Here is a 15199-nt window from a genome sequence, read left to right as displayed (position 1 = left end):
ACAAATAATACACAGATATTGTCAACAAAAAATCTAGGTTATTCATATGCTATAGAGTAGAAGTGTGTTTTAAGCTTAGATTTAAACATTTCCACTGAGGTCGCTGATCGGATCTCAGGGGGCAGAGCATTCCACAGCACCGGTGCCCGGATGGAGAAGCTCTCGGACCTGCGAAAATGTTCTTGGCCCTTGGAATCACTAGTAGACCAGCGCTTTCAGAACAAAGGCTCCGGACCGGAACATAGGGGGAAATCAAATCTGAAAGATATGAGGGAGCAAGTCCATGCATGATTTTGTATAATACCAAGAGAACCTTAAAATCACATCTTAGGCTAACAGGGAGCCAATGCAGGTTAGCTGAAATCCGCGTAATGTGATCAGACTTTTTTGTCTTAGTTAAAAGCCTCGCTGCAGCATTTTGTACTAGCTGAAGACTCTTGATTTTGGACTTGGGGAGACCGGAGAGTAGTGCATTACAGTAATCGAGACGGGAAGTAACAAACGCGTGAATTATAATCTCCGCATCTGACTGAGACAGCATAGGACGAATTTTAGCAATGTTGCAAAGATGGAAGAAAGCGGTTCTAGTAATATTCTTCACGTGTGTTTGAAAGGACGGATCGGGGTCAAATATGACACCTACATTTTTAACTGAGTCACTCTGGGTTATCTTACATTTGTCAATGTTCAGAGCAGTTTTTGAGAACGAGTCACGGCATTTAGATGGACAGATAACTAACATTTCGGTCTTTTCAGAGTTAAGGCGCAAGAAGTTGAGTGACATCCTCTCTTTTATCTGAGTGAGGCAGGCCTCCAAATTTCCACAATTTAGTGTGTCAGATTCCACCATCGGACGATATAGTTGAGTGTCATCTGTAGCAATGGAAACTGATATTATACTTGCGAATACTATCACCTAATGGAAGCATGTAAATGCTGAAAAGAAGGGGGCCAAGTACTGAACCCCGCGGAACACCACAGGTAACACTAAAGGGCTCAGATGTCATTGCACCATATTTAACACAGTGCGTCCTATCTGAGAGGTAGGATCTAAACCATAAGAGGACGGTTCCTGAGAGACCAATCCATTTTTCCAACCGTTCTTGTAAGATATTATAGTCCACAGTGTCAAAAGCAGCACTAAGGTCCAGCAGCAGCAAGAGTGATGAAGCGCCGGAGTCCAGTGCCAGTAGAAGATCATTGGCTACCTTAATCAGCGCTGTCTCAGTAGAGTGGTTAGCCCTAAATCCTGATTGCATTGATTCAAAAAGATTGTTATCGGATATAAAATCATTTAGCTGCTGTGCCACAACTTTTTCAAGTACTTTAGAAAGAAACGGTGGGTTTGACACAGGCCTTTCTGGATCAAGGTTGGGTCGTTTCAGTGTAGGTTTAATAACAGTAGACTTAAAAGCCTTTGGAACTACACCTGATGAGAGTGATATGTTTATAATATTTAGAACTGAAAGTTCAAGGACCCCAAAAAGACCTTTGATCAGCGACCCCGGAAGCGGGTCAACCAGGCAAGTCGTCGGATTGGCCGTATTCACCACCTGTTTAAGATTATCGAGTGACAGATCACTAAATCGGGAAAAATTCCCTGGACAGACACCATTGGGCGCATCTATAGATTTCAGCCCTTTAATATGTGATGTATTAACAGTCTCTTTAGAAATGTCTTCCCGTATGCATTGAATCTTCTAATAAAAGACCATAAAGTCATGGGCTGAATGGGTAGAACTATCTGGGATATTCTGTTGCCTCGTTAGCAATGCTACAGTGTCGAAAAGGATTCTGGGGTTATTCTTTTGTGCCGCAATCAGCTTCGAAAAATAGGCTGATTTTGCAGAGGCAAGGGCTGCTTTATACTTTAACAAGTTGTCACACCAGATTTTACAGAAAATCTCAAGCTTGGTAGCGCGCCATTTTCTTTCAGATTTCCTGCATTCTTGTTTAAGCAATCTAGTTTCATCAGTAAACCAAGGCGTGCGTCTTTTAGGTCGTGTTTTAAGCCGTATGGGCGCTACTGAATCCAGGACAGTAGCCAGGGTAGCATTAAACTCATTCATAAGTCAGTCAATAGAGCCTTTATATAAAGGAAACGACGCAACTGCTCCTGAAAGAAGATCAGAGAGCTTAGAAACTATGCCAGTGCTTATATTGCGTCCGCTAAATCCTTCCGTTTTTTTTAATACTACATTTAGCCAGCTCCTCAAATGTAACTAAATAATGATCAGAAATAACAGTAATACATGGTGGTACCGTCACGTTTGTGTCACGAACCAGGGCAGGAAACAGAATTGCCAACTCGCGAGACCACGTTTAAGTAGTCCGGCAGCAATCTGTCAATGCGCTTCAGCTGGTGTCAGTGGGCGGGGCCAATTCAGTCACCGCGACAGAACCTGGCGCCACACGGTGGGGACCAATTGAGCGCCATGGCAACCATGACAGAACCCCCCCTCAAGGGACGGCTCCAGAAGTTCCAATAAAAACAAAATACATCGCACCCCAAAATGGGCTGATGCTCCAGAGGAGGGTGGCCCACTTCAGCCTCTGAAAAAGCAGGAACAGGGAGAGACTGGACCGGCAGGCGGATGAGCCGGAGTGGCGGGCGGACGAGCCGGGCGAGCAGCGGAGTCCCACTGGCGAGCAGCGGAGTCCCACTGGCGAGCAGCGGAGTCGGACTGGCGAGCAGGGGAGTCGGACTGGCGAGCCGGGGATTCAGACAGGCGAGCCGGGGAGTCAGACCGGGGAGCAGGGGAGTGTGACTGACAGACGGGCATGGAAGGTCGGCCGGCGCTGAGGCCGACAGGCGCGGCGCTGAGGCCGACAGGCGCGGCGCTGAGGCCGACAGGCGCGGCGCTGAGGCCGACAGGCGCGGCGCTGAGGCCGACAGGCGCAGCATTGAGGCCGACAGGCGTGGCGTTGAGGCCGACAGGGACCTCGGACAGCTCGGCAACAAATTTTCCCAGAAACCCCATTTGAGGCACAGCAATTGCCATGGCGGGCGACACCGTGGGCCGAATAGGCAGGAAAGGTGACAGCGTGGCAGGAGAAGAGGCCCCGGGAAGCTGACGCAACAGGAACTCAGTCCGCTGAGCTAATTGCTCCGTCTGGCGTTGTATGCTCTGTAGATTACGCTCGACCTGCAGTTGAAGGGCAGTGACATGACTGGGCAATTGCCAAACGGCGCCCTCTGTCCAGTCCAACTGCTGCAGAGCGTAGGGAGTATCTAGCTCCCCCCAATCTGGCTTGTGTGAGCGTTCGCTGGGTTAATGTTGTGGTCAGAGCGTTCTGTCACGAACCAGGGCAGGAAACAGAATTGAGAACCAAATAGCATAACGTACTCACAGTTTATTAGGGAGAGGAGGAATGCACGCACACTCAATCTGGAGATCGATGGTCGCAGAAGTGGATTGATATCCAAAGAAAAGAGTGGTCAAAATCAAACGGATCAGGCCAAAAGTAAAACAGGATCAAACACAGCCAAATTCACAGAACTAGGCATTTCATACAAAGTCTAACAGGAGTCCTGCAGAAGTTTCACAGACGCTCTGACAACCAGGCAACTCGCGAGACCGTGTTTAAGTAGTTCGGCAGCAATCTGTCAATGCGCTTCAGCTGGTGTCAGTGGGCGGGGCCAATTCGGGCGCCGTGGCAACCGCGACAGAACCTGGCGCCACACGGCGGGGACCAATTGAGCGCCATGGCAACCATGACAGTTTGAGGTTGAAACTCCTTGAGTCAGAACCAAGTCTAGCGTGTTTCCGTCTTTATGAGTCGGCAAATCAACCAGTTGATTAAAACCAAATGTATCAATTAGAGACCGAAACGCAACAGTAAGTGAACTGAGTGGGGAGTTCATATGAATGTTAAAGTCCCCCATAATTATCATTTTGTCAGCATAGATTACTAGATCAGAAACTAGTTCAGAGAATTAATCTAAGAAAACTGCGTATGGTCCGGGTGCGCCATGAATAGTTACTACATAAATTGATAATAAGCTGGACCACATAACAAGAGCCTCGAACGCCAGATTTATTAGAGGTACGGGGAGTAAGTTTGAGTATTTTTTCAGAAATTAGCGCAACACCGCGACCCTTCTTCAAAGAGCGTGCTACATGACAACTCAAGTAGTCTTGAGGAGAAGCCTCATTTAACGGTAAAAACTCATCCGGTCTCAACCAAGTTTCACACAGACCAATCAGGTTAAGTTTGTAATCACAAATAATTTTATCAACAAGTAAAGCTTTAGGAGCAAGCGATCTAATATTTCAAAGACCAAATTTTAGCTTTGCTGAAGTCTTTGTAGAGATCGTCACAAGATGTCGCCGTTCGGGCATGTTGAGTCTCAGGCGTCGGTTGAAATATTCGTTGAATTAGGGACATCTTCGTGTCCTTCTCTGCCGTTTAGCCGATGTAGCTCCCTTAGCTTAGCTCACTTCCCCGAACGACAGCCCTGCTTTTGTTTACGATCCTGTCTCTGCTGCTTCGTAAGTGGGTTGGCCAACCACAGAGATAGATTGATGACAAAAAGAATGGCCCAGAGTTTGTTGGGTGTAGTTGTTGGGGTTGTTAGGGAGCTGAAAGTACCGCTTTCTGAAAAAAATAAAAATAAATAAATAAATCATGAAATAATGAAATAGTGACCTATACATATAAATGGATTAAATTATTTTTATTTCTTTAAACATTTATAACATTTCTAAGTTAATTTATTTAAGAAAAAAACACATCTACATATTACAACAAAAATAAGAAAAAATACAATACAGAGTCGGGTCGCGGGGGCAGCAGCCTCAGCAGTGAAGCCCAGACATCCCTATTCCCAGCCGCTTCATCCAACTCATCCGACAGGATCCTGAAATGGCTGTAGCAGCTAGCAGACCCCACCTCCAGAGGGCCCTGGTAACCCGCATCCGGGCGGGGGAAATCATGAACCAAAGGTTTTAGTCGTCATAAGGGGTCTATGAGCTGTTCTTTGTCTGCCCCCTCACCCCAAACCTATTTGTTATGGGTGACCCTACCAGGCGTCTGACAACATACCTCCTATGATAATTGGGTCACAAAAAATAATCCCACAACATCAGCTCACGGAGCTATACTAAAAATGTAAAACTAAACAGACCAATAATATATACTGTAAACAATAATCAATTATGGTTATCTAAATATGACAAAAATGACCTAGAGGCTTTCTTTCTTTTTTTGACCTACTTGTACTTTTGAGATGGCTGCTCTAATATAGTAACTAAAACAGTATTATTTTGTACCAGTACTTAATATGTGATCTACCCCAATTCTGTTATTGTAATGAGTTTTTGTGAGAAAAATAACTACAATAAAATGATAAACTTATATAAGAAGATAATACAATAAAACATTAAACCAGTGACAGTGTAAAATTGTGAAATGATGAAATGATAAAAAAATAAACGGAATTTTTTGTTGTTTCATTTTTAAGTATTTATGAAAAAGAAAAATAGTTATTGCTTTTTTACTATCTCGACAAATCTTATATTGGGTTCTAAAGTAAAATCGTTGATCATTAGCCACATGCCGTGTTACATAATGGCTCCATTCCCAGGAAGGTCAACACCGCAGTAGGGATACTTTAAGAAATATCTTTTCATCATATGATGGGCGTGTCAGAAGAGAAACCAAGACACAAATTGCCATATTTAATGACAATCCCACACTTTTTAATGAAATAAAACTAAATGAATTCATCCCTGTTACCGGGCAGATCCTAGAATGAGACAAATGAGTCCACCGACATTTGTTGTTTTATTCCAACTTGAATCCTTATGTGACTAATATTAAAATGTTCAATTAATTATTCACTAAACGCCATCAAATGTCCGATAGAAAGTCTTCGTAGCAATCGATCCGTCAAATCTAAAGTCGTTTCAGTATTTATAATGCAATAGGTAACAACGGCATGAAACTTTAATAAGCACCCGGCAGCGGTCGCTCGTTGTTAATGGAACACGGAGAAAATGGAAGCCACCACAAAGAAATTGAATAACATACACACACAAAAAGGGAAAAAGTTATGAGACATTTTATGAATAACTTTAAGCTCTAGTGTGTATGATGTAGACCCCATAGTGGTGTAATATAACGTCATTTATATAAAACACAAGGGATTCAAATAATAAGCAAAAAACTACATTTCCTTTCTCATCAGTATGAGTTTGGGTTGAGTAATTTGTCGTTAATTTACAAAATATGAAGAAGCTGAAATGTTTGTCCAACCCACCCTCGAGGACCCTGCAGAGGGCGAAGAGCTGGTCCACTGTTTCACGGCTCAGACGAAAACCACACTGCTCCTCCTGAATCCGAGATTGAACTACCTGATGAACCCCACTCTTCAGTACCCTTGAACAGACCTTACCAGAGAGGCTGAGAAAAGTGATTCCCCCATGGGAGGTTGCCTACCCGGTCTACATGTGTTTTGTGGAATTGGAGAAGGTTTGACAGTGTTCCTGGGGGAGCCCGTGAGGGGATGCTTTGGGAGCATGGGGTACTGGATAGTCTAATTTGGGCTGTATGTTACCAGGGTGCAGCCGAGAAAACTTCCACTCGCTGCCACGACAGGTACTCGAGCGCGCCCAAGGTGCCTCCTTGCCACCAGGACAGGTAACCAGGCGCGGCCGAGGTGCCTCCCTGCCACCAGGACAGGTAACCAGGTGCGGCCGAAGGGATGTCTCCTCGCCGCCGAGATCAAATAGCCACCGCCGGGACAGCGGGCTGGGAGCCTCCCCATGGTTCCTTTGACGGTCGGGTCCTTCTGTTATTAGTTGATGCTAGTGATGATAAACCCATGTGGGGGAGGAACTGGAAAAAGAGGACAGTATTTTTTTCAACAAAAATCATCACAAAAGTACCAAACAAACAAGTGGGTACTAACCAACTAACAAAATGACCAAACAAGAAATTTGAAACAAAAACAAAACATGACAAACTCCAAACTAGGAACAACAACCAAAACTGGAAACGGAAAATACGAAGATCAAACAAAGAAACCAGAAAACAAACAAACGTGGTGTAGTGGTGAAAATGGAACTGATGATGACGGAAGAACTCAAAATTATCTGAAAACGTTTGCTGAATAAAAATGTCATTTTAAAGGGTTCAGGATGACTAGACGAGAGTGTGGGATAATTGGACACACCTGAGGCCAGTTCAAAACACCAGTTAGAGCCCTCTGTTGGTGGGAGGTTTGCCAGACCCCCAACAGTACGGTCTCTGTATGACCGGTGTCAGTGTATGGTCTGCAATTCTGCCAGTAGTCAGATTCGTTTCCAGTGGTAGCTGGACCCCGCCAAGTTGGACCCCTTAGTCACAGAATCTGTTCATAACTTCAATGGACAGAATTTCTAGTAACCTCCAAGTGACTATGGTTCTCAGTTAAAAAAGGGTGGCATGCCCTCTCTGGGTTTGGGACAAGATCCTGCCTCAAGTAGAGGAGTTCAAGTACCTTCGGGTGTTGTTCCTAGGCGAGGGTAGGATGGAACGTAAAATCGACAAACCTTGCAGAGCCTGCCTCATGCGTCCCCTGTACCAGTCCGTTGTGGGAGGAAGGAGCTGTGCCAAAAGCGAATGGTGTTCCTACCCTTACCTATGGTCATAAACTGTGGGTCATGACCAAAGGAACAAGATGTCAGATACAAGCGGCTTTTATTGTCGCGCGCACATGCTTTTATGCCGACAACTGGCTGAAATAACTCGTTGCTTACGCAAGAAATTACGGAAGTTACACTACAAACTTTGACTGAGTTGACTTCTGCGGGCTTCTCTCCGGGCTTCCATTCAAAGCTACTACAAACTCTAATGGTGAAATTTCAAACACTGTCCGTTTAATGTTCGGATCATACATTGTTTTTATTTCTTACATGTTGAAGTAACGCCTAAATACAGAACTACCAAAAAATGGCTTTTTTTCGAATTGAATGAGACATTTAATGAGGCTCCGATGTTGACTGTCATGGACAGCATGTGGGCGAAGGTCTCTCGCCTGTCAGGGAACCTCTATCACTTCTTATTAGCGAGTGTGCACACACCTGGAAGACAAAAACCATTGGTTCTGGTCCTTGTCAACATAGTAACAATTCTGAACGGACTTTTGAAGGTAGAGTAGACACACCGTGAATGACGATGATTAGCTGGCCTCCTGAAGTGCTAATTAAGGGGAATTATTTCATAATGCTGTCAACCCAAGAACAGGGTCTGGTTCGGAGAAATGTAACTACAACAGAGTCGTCTGCAGCGACGGATTTTTTTCCTTTCCTTTTTTTTTTCTTTTGCATATCCTCTTAGCAGGAGACGCTTTATCTAATTGACTTTTGTAAAAAACAGCTAATGGGTTGATTGAACATATTATGAATGTGTTGGTCATTGCATATCAAGAATCGTACATGCATCCATCCATTTTCTGCACCGCTTATCGTCACTAGGGTCGCGGGGGTGCTGGAGCCCATCCTAGCCATTTATAAAAAACAGAAAGACTCCCTGCAGACAAGTCCATTGCAGTTACACTTCTCCTGACCAGAACCGTTCCTCGGGTTATAGATTTATTGATTTTATCAAATTCAATTGACTTGATTAGTTAAAATAAATGAAATGCATTGAATTAAATTGATTAAATAAAGACAATTGATTAAATACATTGATTAATATATATATATATATATATATATATATATATATATATATATATATATATATATATATATATATATATATATTGATTAGATTCATTGGTTTGATTAAATAGATTGGTTAATTTGGGTCTAATTTGGATGGATGGATGATAGGTGGCAGAGCGGGTGAATGGCTCACGCCTCAGCCCCACGGTGCGGATGTCCAGGGTTCAATTCGAGCCACTAGCCTCCTCGTACGGAGTTTGCATGTTCAACCTGTGTCTGCAAGGGTTTCCTCCAGGCACTGCATATCATTATTTTATTGACTTCTAAAAAAAATAGCTAATGAGTCAATGTGACAGATTATGACTGTGCATGTCATTGCATAAGTATTGTCCATCCAAAATGAATCTTAATTAACCAATCATTGAATTAAATCAAATAAATACATCTAATCAATATATATTTTAATCAGTGTATTCAACCAGTAGATTTTATTTAATTAATTTCTTCTTTATCACAGTAGCCAATGATTCAAACAAAAAAATGACACGTTGAAGGGGGCAGAAAATGGCCAGGGCAAGGCACAGAGAAACCTTGGTAGGAAAATAACATTTTCAAATGACAGTTTTGCTCATTAAATGTGAGTGCACTTGAAGTATAAAAATGGTGAATATGTTTCATCGGCAAAGTGATGCATTGCGAGTGCAAGAACTTCGAATCTTGCAATAGAAAATGTAGGAACTAACGGATTTCATCAGTCAGAAAGTGTAGTGTCTGGAACGGCGAAAGGCAAGTTTGGCCGATTGATTTATGTTCGTATCGATTATGAGGCCGCGACGTGTCGCAATCACAGCAGAGATGAAAACTTACCATGGCGACCTGCCATTGCAGTTGAGTCTCCAGGGGCACTCGTTTGAAAATATTCAATCCAATTGGATTTCGAGATCAAGATGATATTTAAAGTTGATGTTTTGAAACAATGCCATCTTATTTGATGGAGGTAATACCTGGAAATAAAAAAGACAACTCTGACAATCACCAGGACAACATGCTGTGGTTGACGGAATAATGAATTCTGGTGTTTACCAGAAGATCCTGAAGGAAAACGTCCGGCCATCAGTTTGTGCTCTTAAACTCAAGCGCTCTTAGATCGTGCAGCAGGACAGCGATTCAAAACACACCAGCGAAGAAGAGTGGGCCATAATCCCTCCACAGTGTTGTGAAAGACCCGTTACCAATGATCGTAAACATTTGATTTCTGTTATCGCTGCCATGGTTGCCCCAACTCGCTGTTGGGTTCAGGGGGCAATTACTTGCTCACATTGGGCCGAATAGACTTTAATTTTTGTGGTGCCTTAATAAATGGAATCAACATTTATAACTGCAATTTGTATTTCCTTGAATTTGTCTCTGTGTGAAACTAAAATCAGTTTGATGATATGAAACCTTTTAGACTGATAAATATCCCCTAAAAATACAAAAATCAGGACTAGGGCAAATACCTATCCACGACACTGTAGGTATCTGTCCAGAGAACCGGGATTTTTTAGTTATCATTATCAGAAGAAAATAGTATTTTTCTCATTGATTTCCTCATGGATTGTGCTCACTTTCTGGTTTCTCCTCTGCAGCAGTATGACTGGGGACCATAACACATTGGGCCTGCCAAGAGGACTTTGTTACCCAGAGGACACTTTGGGTCTCGCCCTGGACCCCCTATGTGGCAACAGACCCCATATCGCCGACTGCGAGAGCTGGCGCAAGCACCGGACCGGCCTTGCCCGTTCCGCCTCCCCCTTCCTCCTCTCCGGCAGTCACGACAGCCTCTACTTAACCCACAGTCCACCTCCTCACCCCAACCGGGCCGGCCTCACCCTGGACGTGACTTCGTCCTTCCAGAGACTGGACGGGGACCTATCCATCAGCCCCAATGTCATCAAGCGGCGTCGGGGAGGCATCATAGAGCAGAAGGACATCGTGAAAGCCCACCAGGCCCATAAGATCCACAGCACCCCGCAGGCTAGGCGCAAGGAGTGGGAGTAAGTATTATGTCGGAGGGGTTGCCTAAGTCCGGTGCCCCCTTGAGGGAGGGTATCATATTGCATGTGAAATTGGCACTGTGATACAAGATTCACACACATGGTGAACACTCGAGTAGCATATGGACTGGTTTTGAAAAAAGCTAACCAGTGATGGGTCATTGCGATTTCCCCGGAAATGTGATTCCTAACTGGCATTAAAAATCGTTGACATGGTCGGTTTCAATTGAATGCATGATCAGTTCCTGCAAAATTTAAAAAAGTTAGCAGGTAGTTCATATATGTAAATCACTCAGTACCCTCTTACGGAACAGATGTTTTAGTGGTTGACCGAACTGATTTTAACGCTTACAGCATGGTAATACCGTGAGTTATTTTAGAAATGCAAATCAAACTGGTAGCCTTTAGCACTAATCAACAACAAAAAAGCAGCTTTCAGCTTCAAATAGCTTGGTGTCCCCTGCTGTAGGCTATTATTATTGTTATTTTATTTTTTAATTTGCATGAACTATTTTATTTAAGAATTACTAGAATGGTAAATGAATCATCAACTATTAATTAAATATATAAATGATTAATTTATATATTTTTGCGGGGATAAGAATTCTGCAAAATTGTGCTTCTCGTTTTTTATTTATTTATTTATTTAATTATTTATTTACATTGTTTGTTTCATGTTATAACCTACCCATAAAACCTGGTCATATTTGCAAATTTTATGCCTTTTTTACCCATTTTACAAGAAAATAAATTGATATACAGTAAAAACAAACAAAATATTCCTGGTTCATTTGCCAAATAAGCAATTCCTATATTGTTGGAAAATAATCATTATTCATTACAAGTAAAATCCAGTTTCTTGACATAAAGGTATTTTTTGTGTTTATTGATTTAAAAAACTATTACAAAAATGTTAATGATTTAATTTAACTTTAAGGATGATTTTTTTTTTCTTATTTTGCTATTTTTAAAAAAAGTGAAACCTTCAAAATATTAAAAACTAAATCTTTGTTAATCCTTTACATGGATGAAGATAGATTGAACATGCAACCTTCCTGTCAGCCATCGTGTGAGCCTGCTGACAACTAGATCACCGAACAGGAAGTGACACCGAGAAGTAGTATTATTTAACTATAATTTTCAAATTAGGTCTCAATTAAACACAAACTATCTATGAAGAACACTTCTTCACGAACTTACATCCGTTTTTAGTCTTGTATTACATTTGAAACCTATTAACCTATTTATTAAAGAAAAACCGTTATGAAGAGTTAGTAAGCATCAGGAAGAATCATGAAGCGTCGGTAAGAGTTGGGAAGTTTCACAAAGAGATAAAAATGTGAATATACAGGCGATTCGTGCGCTTTACTTATGATTGTATGTACATGTACTTGGTCACATGCCCTGGCACGTGGAGTTGTGGAGTATATCGTAATTGTGGGTGTAGATGACCCCCGCCCCCATGGCTGCTTTACCTGCGGTGGGTGAGACCCCTACTGTGCCCGCCCAACCCTCTTCACCACAGGCTAAGGATCCAACATTCTACCATGCTTGAGAAATAAAGGATGCGGGGGGTTTGCAAAATGAATGAAGAGAACAACATGAGGTTAACAAGCATTAAATGTATACAGTATGTTGAAAGGACAAGTAGCCCGTGTTGAATTCACAACTATAATTAGCTGTTAAGATTAAATTTGCATAGAGAAGGCCATTTAAACATAAGCTGAAAGACCGGCTATACTTAATATACATAGCATTTATAATTTAAATAACAATATTAGGACTAATAATGAAAAAAATCCTCAACTCAAACGTTTTTGTCAAAAGTGCGACAGTATATGCACAGCATACAGCACGGATGAAATTACGTCCCTTTCAAATATGCAATAAATAAGACACAATTTAAATAACAAATGGCTGCAAGGTCCAAAAAAGAATTATTATGCTTATAAAATATATAGGGTTTCAAACAGTTTACGTCATGTACAGTCCCTTCTCAAGGTTTCTTGATTTTTCTCATGCTGAGGTTTTTGAGTTTTCCCTTGCCCTCATGTAAGTTTTAGATCAGGGGATGGTGTAATAATAGTCTGTAGTTAGCAATAATCTGTGTTCTGTGCAGCCATTTGAGAATGATTAAAGGCTCTACACATAAACATAACTTGACTTGAATGAAAATGTGTAAAGTTTAGCCGGAATATAAATGAAGCAGTTTTGCATTGGCAGAGAGGTGGGAAGGGGTAAGGCAGGGAGAGAATTAAGAGTCCTGACAGCCTGATGGAAGAAGCCGTTCTTGAGCCTGCTGGTTCTGAGACTCTGCAGTATTTTTCCTGACAACAGCAGGTAGAAGAGACTAAATAAAAAAACAAACAAATGTGATTAATACTTAAAAAAAACATAATGACAATTATAATATATATCATATATCATAACAATAAAATAAATTATAAAATGGAAAATAAGAAATTAAACATTAGTACTAATGAAAATATGGTTAAACTATGTTATTATTAATAAAAAATCCAAATAATAATACATTAAACATATAATATAGATTGTAAAAATATAAATATAATAAAAACACAAATATAATGAAAATTATTTTAAAATACTGCTGATAAAATATGAAAGCCATGCAAGGCGCAAACCTGCTTATTGGGGGCATTAGGGGTTCAGTGTCTTACCTAAGGACACTTCGACATGTAATACGGAGGAACCGGGATTCGAGATGCGATCTCTTGATCCCTAGATGAGCGCTCTACCTCCTGAGCTACTGCCAAAGAGCTAAAGAGAGGAAAAGAGAGAGAGAGAAAGAGAAGGGAAAAAAGAAGAGAGAGACAGAGGAAAATAGTGAGAGAAACAGTGAGATAAGGAAAGGAAAAGAGAGCGAGGAAAAAAATATATAAAAAATATATATATATATATATATATATATAATAGACTGAGAGGGGGGGGGGGCATATAGAGTGGGAAAGAGAAGTAAAGAGAGAGAAACTAAAGACAATTATAAAGAAAAAAGAGAGACAGTGACAGAGAGATAGGACAAAAGCATAATAAACAAAGAGAAATAATGGGAGGAAAAGAGAAAACTATTTAAGAATTAAAAAGAAGGTGAGGGGGAGAGAGAAAGAAAATGAGAGATAAAGAGAGGAAATATGAGAGGAAGAGAAAGAGATAAAGAGAGAGAAAGAGATAGAGCATTAGAAAACTAGGAAAAAAATAAAATAAAACGAGAGACAGAGAGAAAAAACAGAGAGAGAGAAGAGAGATAAAGATAAGGTGAGGCAGAGAGAGATATAGAGAAAAAGAGGGACACAGAGAGACGGAGAAATCCAGCTCCAGCTGATTTGTAAGTTGCATCTGGCTTTGGCGACATCAAGTGGACATATTTCAAACTGCAGCACATTTTTCTCTTGCGCTTCTCTCAGTGTTGTCTCGCAGGCCGCATTTAGACACTTGGCGGACCTGATCCGGCCTGCACGTTCGACTCCCCTGTTTTAAAGCGATCGATTGAAGCAAGGGCCTGTCGAAATGTTCCGTCATGGAGTGGGTAACTTCGCCTTGAACGAAAATGACGGGGGGGGGGTTTGTCCTCGAAGCCAGTCACGACGCCTTAGGAGCGAGACCGAACGCCGAGAGTTGCCTTCCCACAGAGGATTAGAACACAAATGCTGCACCTGAGTTAACACCTGCATCTGTTTTCCTTTCCTGGCTCATTTCAGACCAGAACATTATTATGATAGCGTGAGGCCATTTGGAACCTTGCCCGGCGGAGGATTTCATTTGATTTAGTTATATTTAGGGATTCGTGCCAGGACTTGAGAAAAAAAGACTAAAAACATATTGATTTGCATGCAGATGAGACTCGATTTGTGCATGTGGTCGCGGAAGCGGATCCCATAAATGCACAAAATAACATTTCAGAACCACCAACAATACATCTGTATAGGATAGAGTACAGAAACAAAACAACAAAGTTCACAGGGATCTTCGTAATTCAAACGACACCGAAGCAATTTCATCACAGGCTTGACTACGCATCCCTGGTTCATAATGTTGAAACACTGACGAGATTTTTTTTTTTTTTAACTTTTTATTTCTCACACCAATTTTGACAGAGGTTTGATTCCTCCATCATACATCAACACAAAATATATACACTTGACACACTCATAAATAACAGAAGAAACAACAAAGAAGAAAAAAATACTATTAATAGAAAGGAAGAATAAATGTTCATACAATACATCCATACAAAAAGAAATATATATATATATATATATATATATATATATATATATATATATATATATATATATATACATATATATAAAATAATAAATCAAAATATACACCCAAAAAAAAAAAAAAAAAAAAAAAAACAACGCACATAATAAATAGGGGGAGGTGTTTAGACATCAAGTAAAATTTGTGTGATAGGCTTCCATCTTTTCTCAAATTGGTCAAGTTTCAGTTGAAGTCTTGCAGTGATTTTTTCCATAATGTACATTTGCT

The 15199-nt window shown here is 41.2% G+C and overlaps 1 protein-coding gene across 1 annotated transcript in view; it reads left to right on the top strand.

Moving 5' to 3' along the window:
• Window positions 1-15199, top strand: part of cacna1ea (calcium voltage-gated channel subunit alpha1 Ea) — a 153081-nt gene that overhangs the window by 4892 nt on the left and 132990 nt on the right. The window contains exon 3 of the mRNA XM_088348895.1: window positions 10280-10687. Coding sequence (XP_088205021.1) covers window positions 10280-10687 — 408 coding nt within the window. The remainder of the gene's footprint in view (window positions 1-10279; window positions 10688-15199) is intronic.

Source organism: Urocampus carinirostris, chromosome 12 (assembly GCF_059441175.1).
Source record: "Urocampus carinirostris isolate Australia breed hairy pipefish chromosome 12, RoL_Ucar_1.0, whole genome shotgun sequence".
Classification (NCBI taxonomy): Eukaryota; Metazoa; Chordata; class Actinopteri; order Syngnathiformes; family Syngnathidae; genus Urocampus; species Urocampus carinirostris.
The sequence above is the reverse complement of the archived record's forward strand: the minus strand, read 5'-3'. Positions and strand labels throughout refer to the sequence as shown.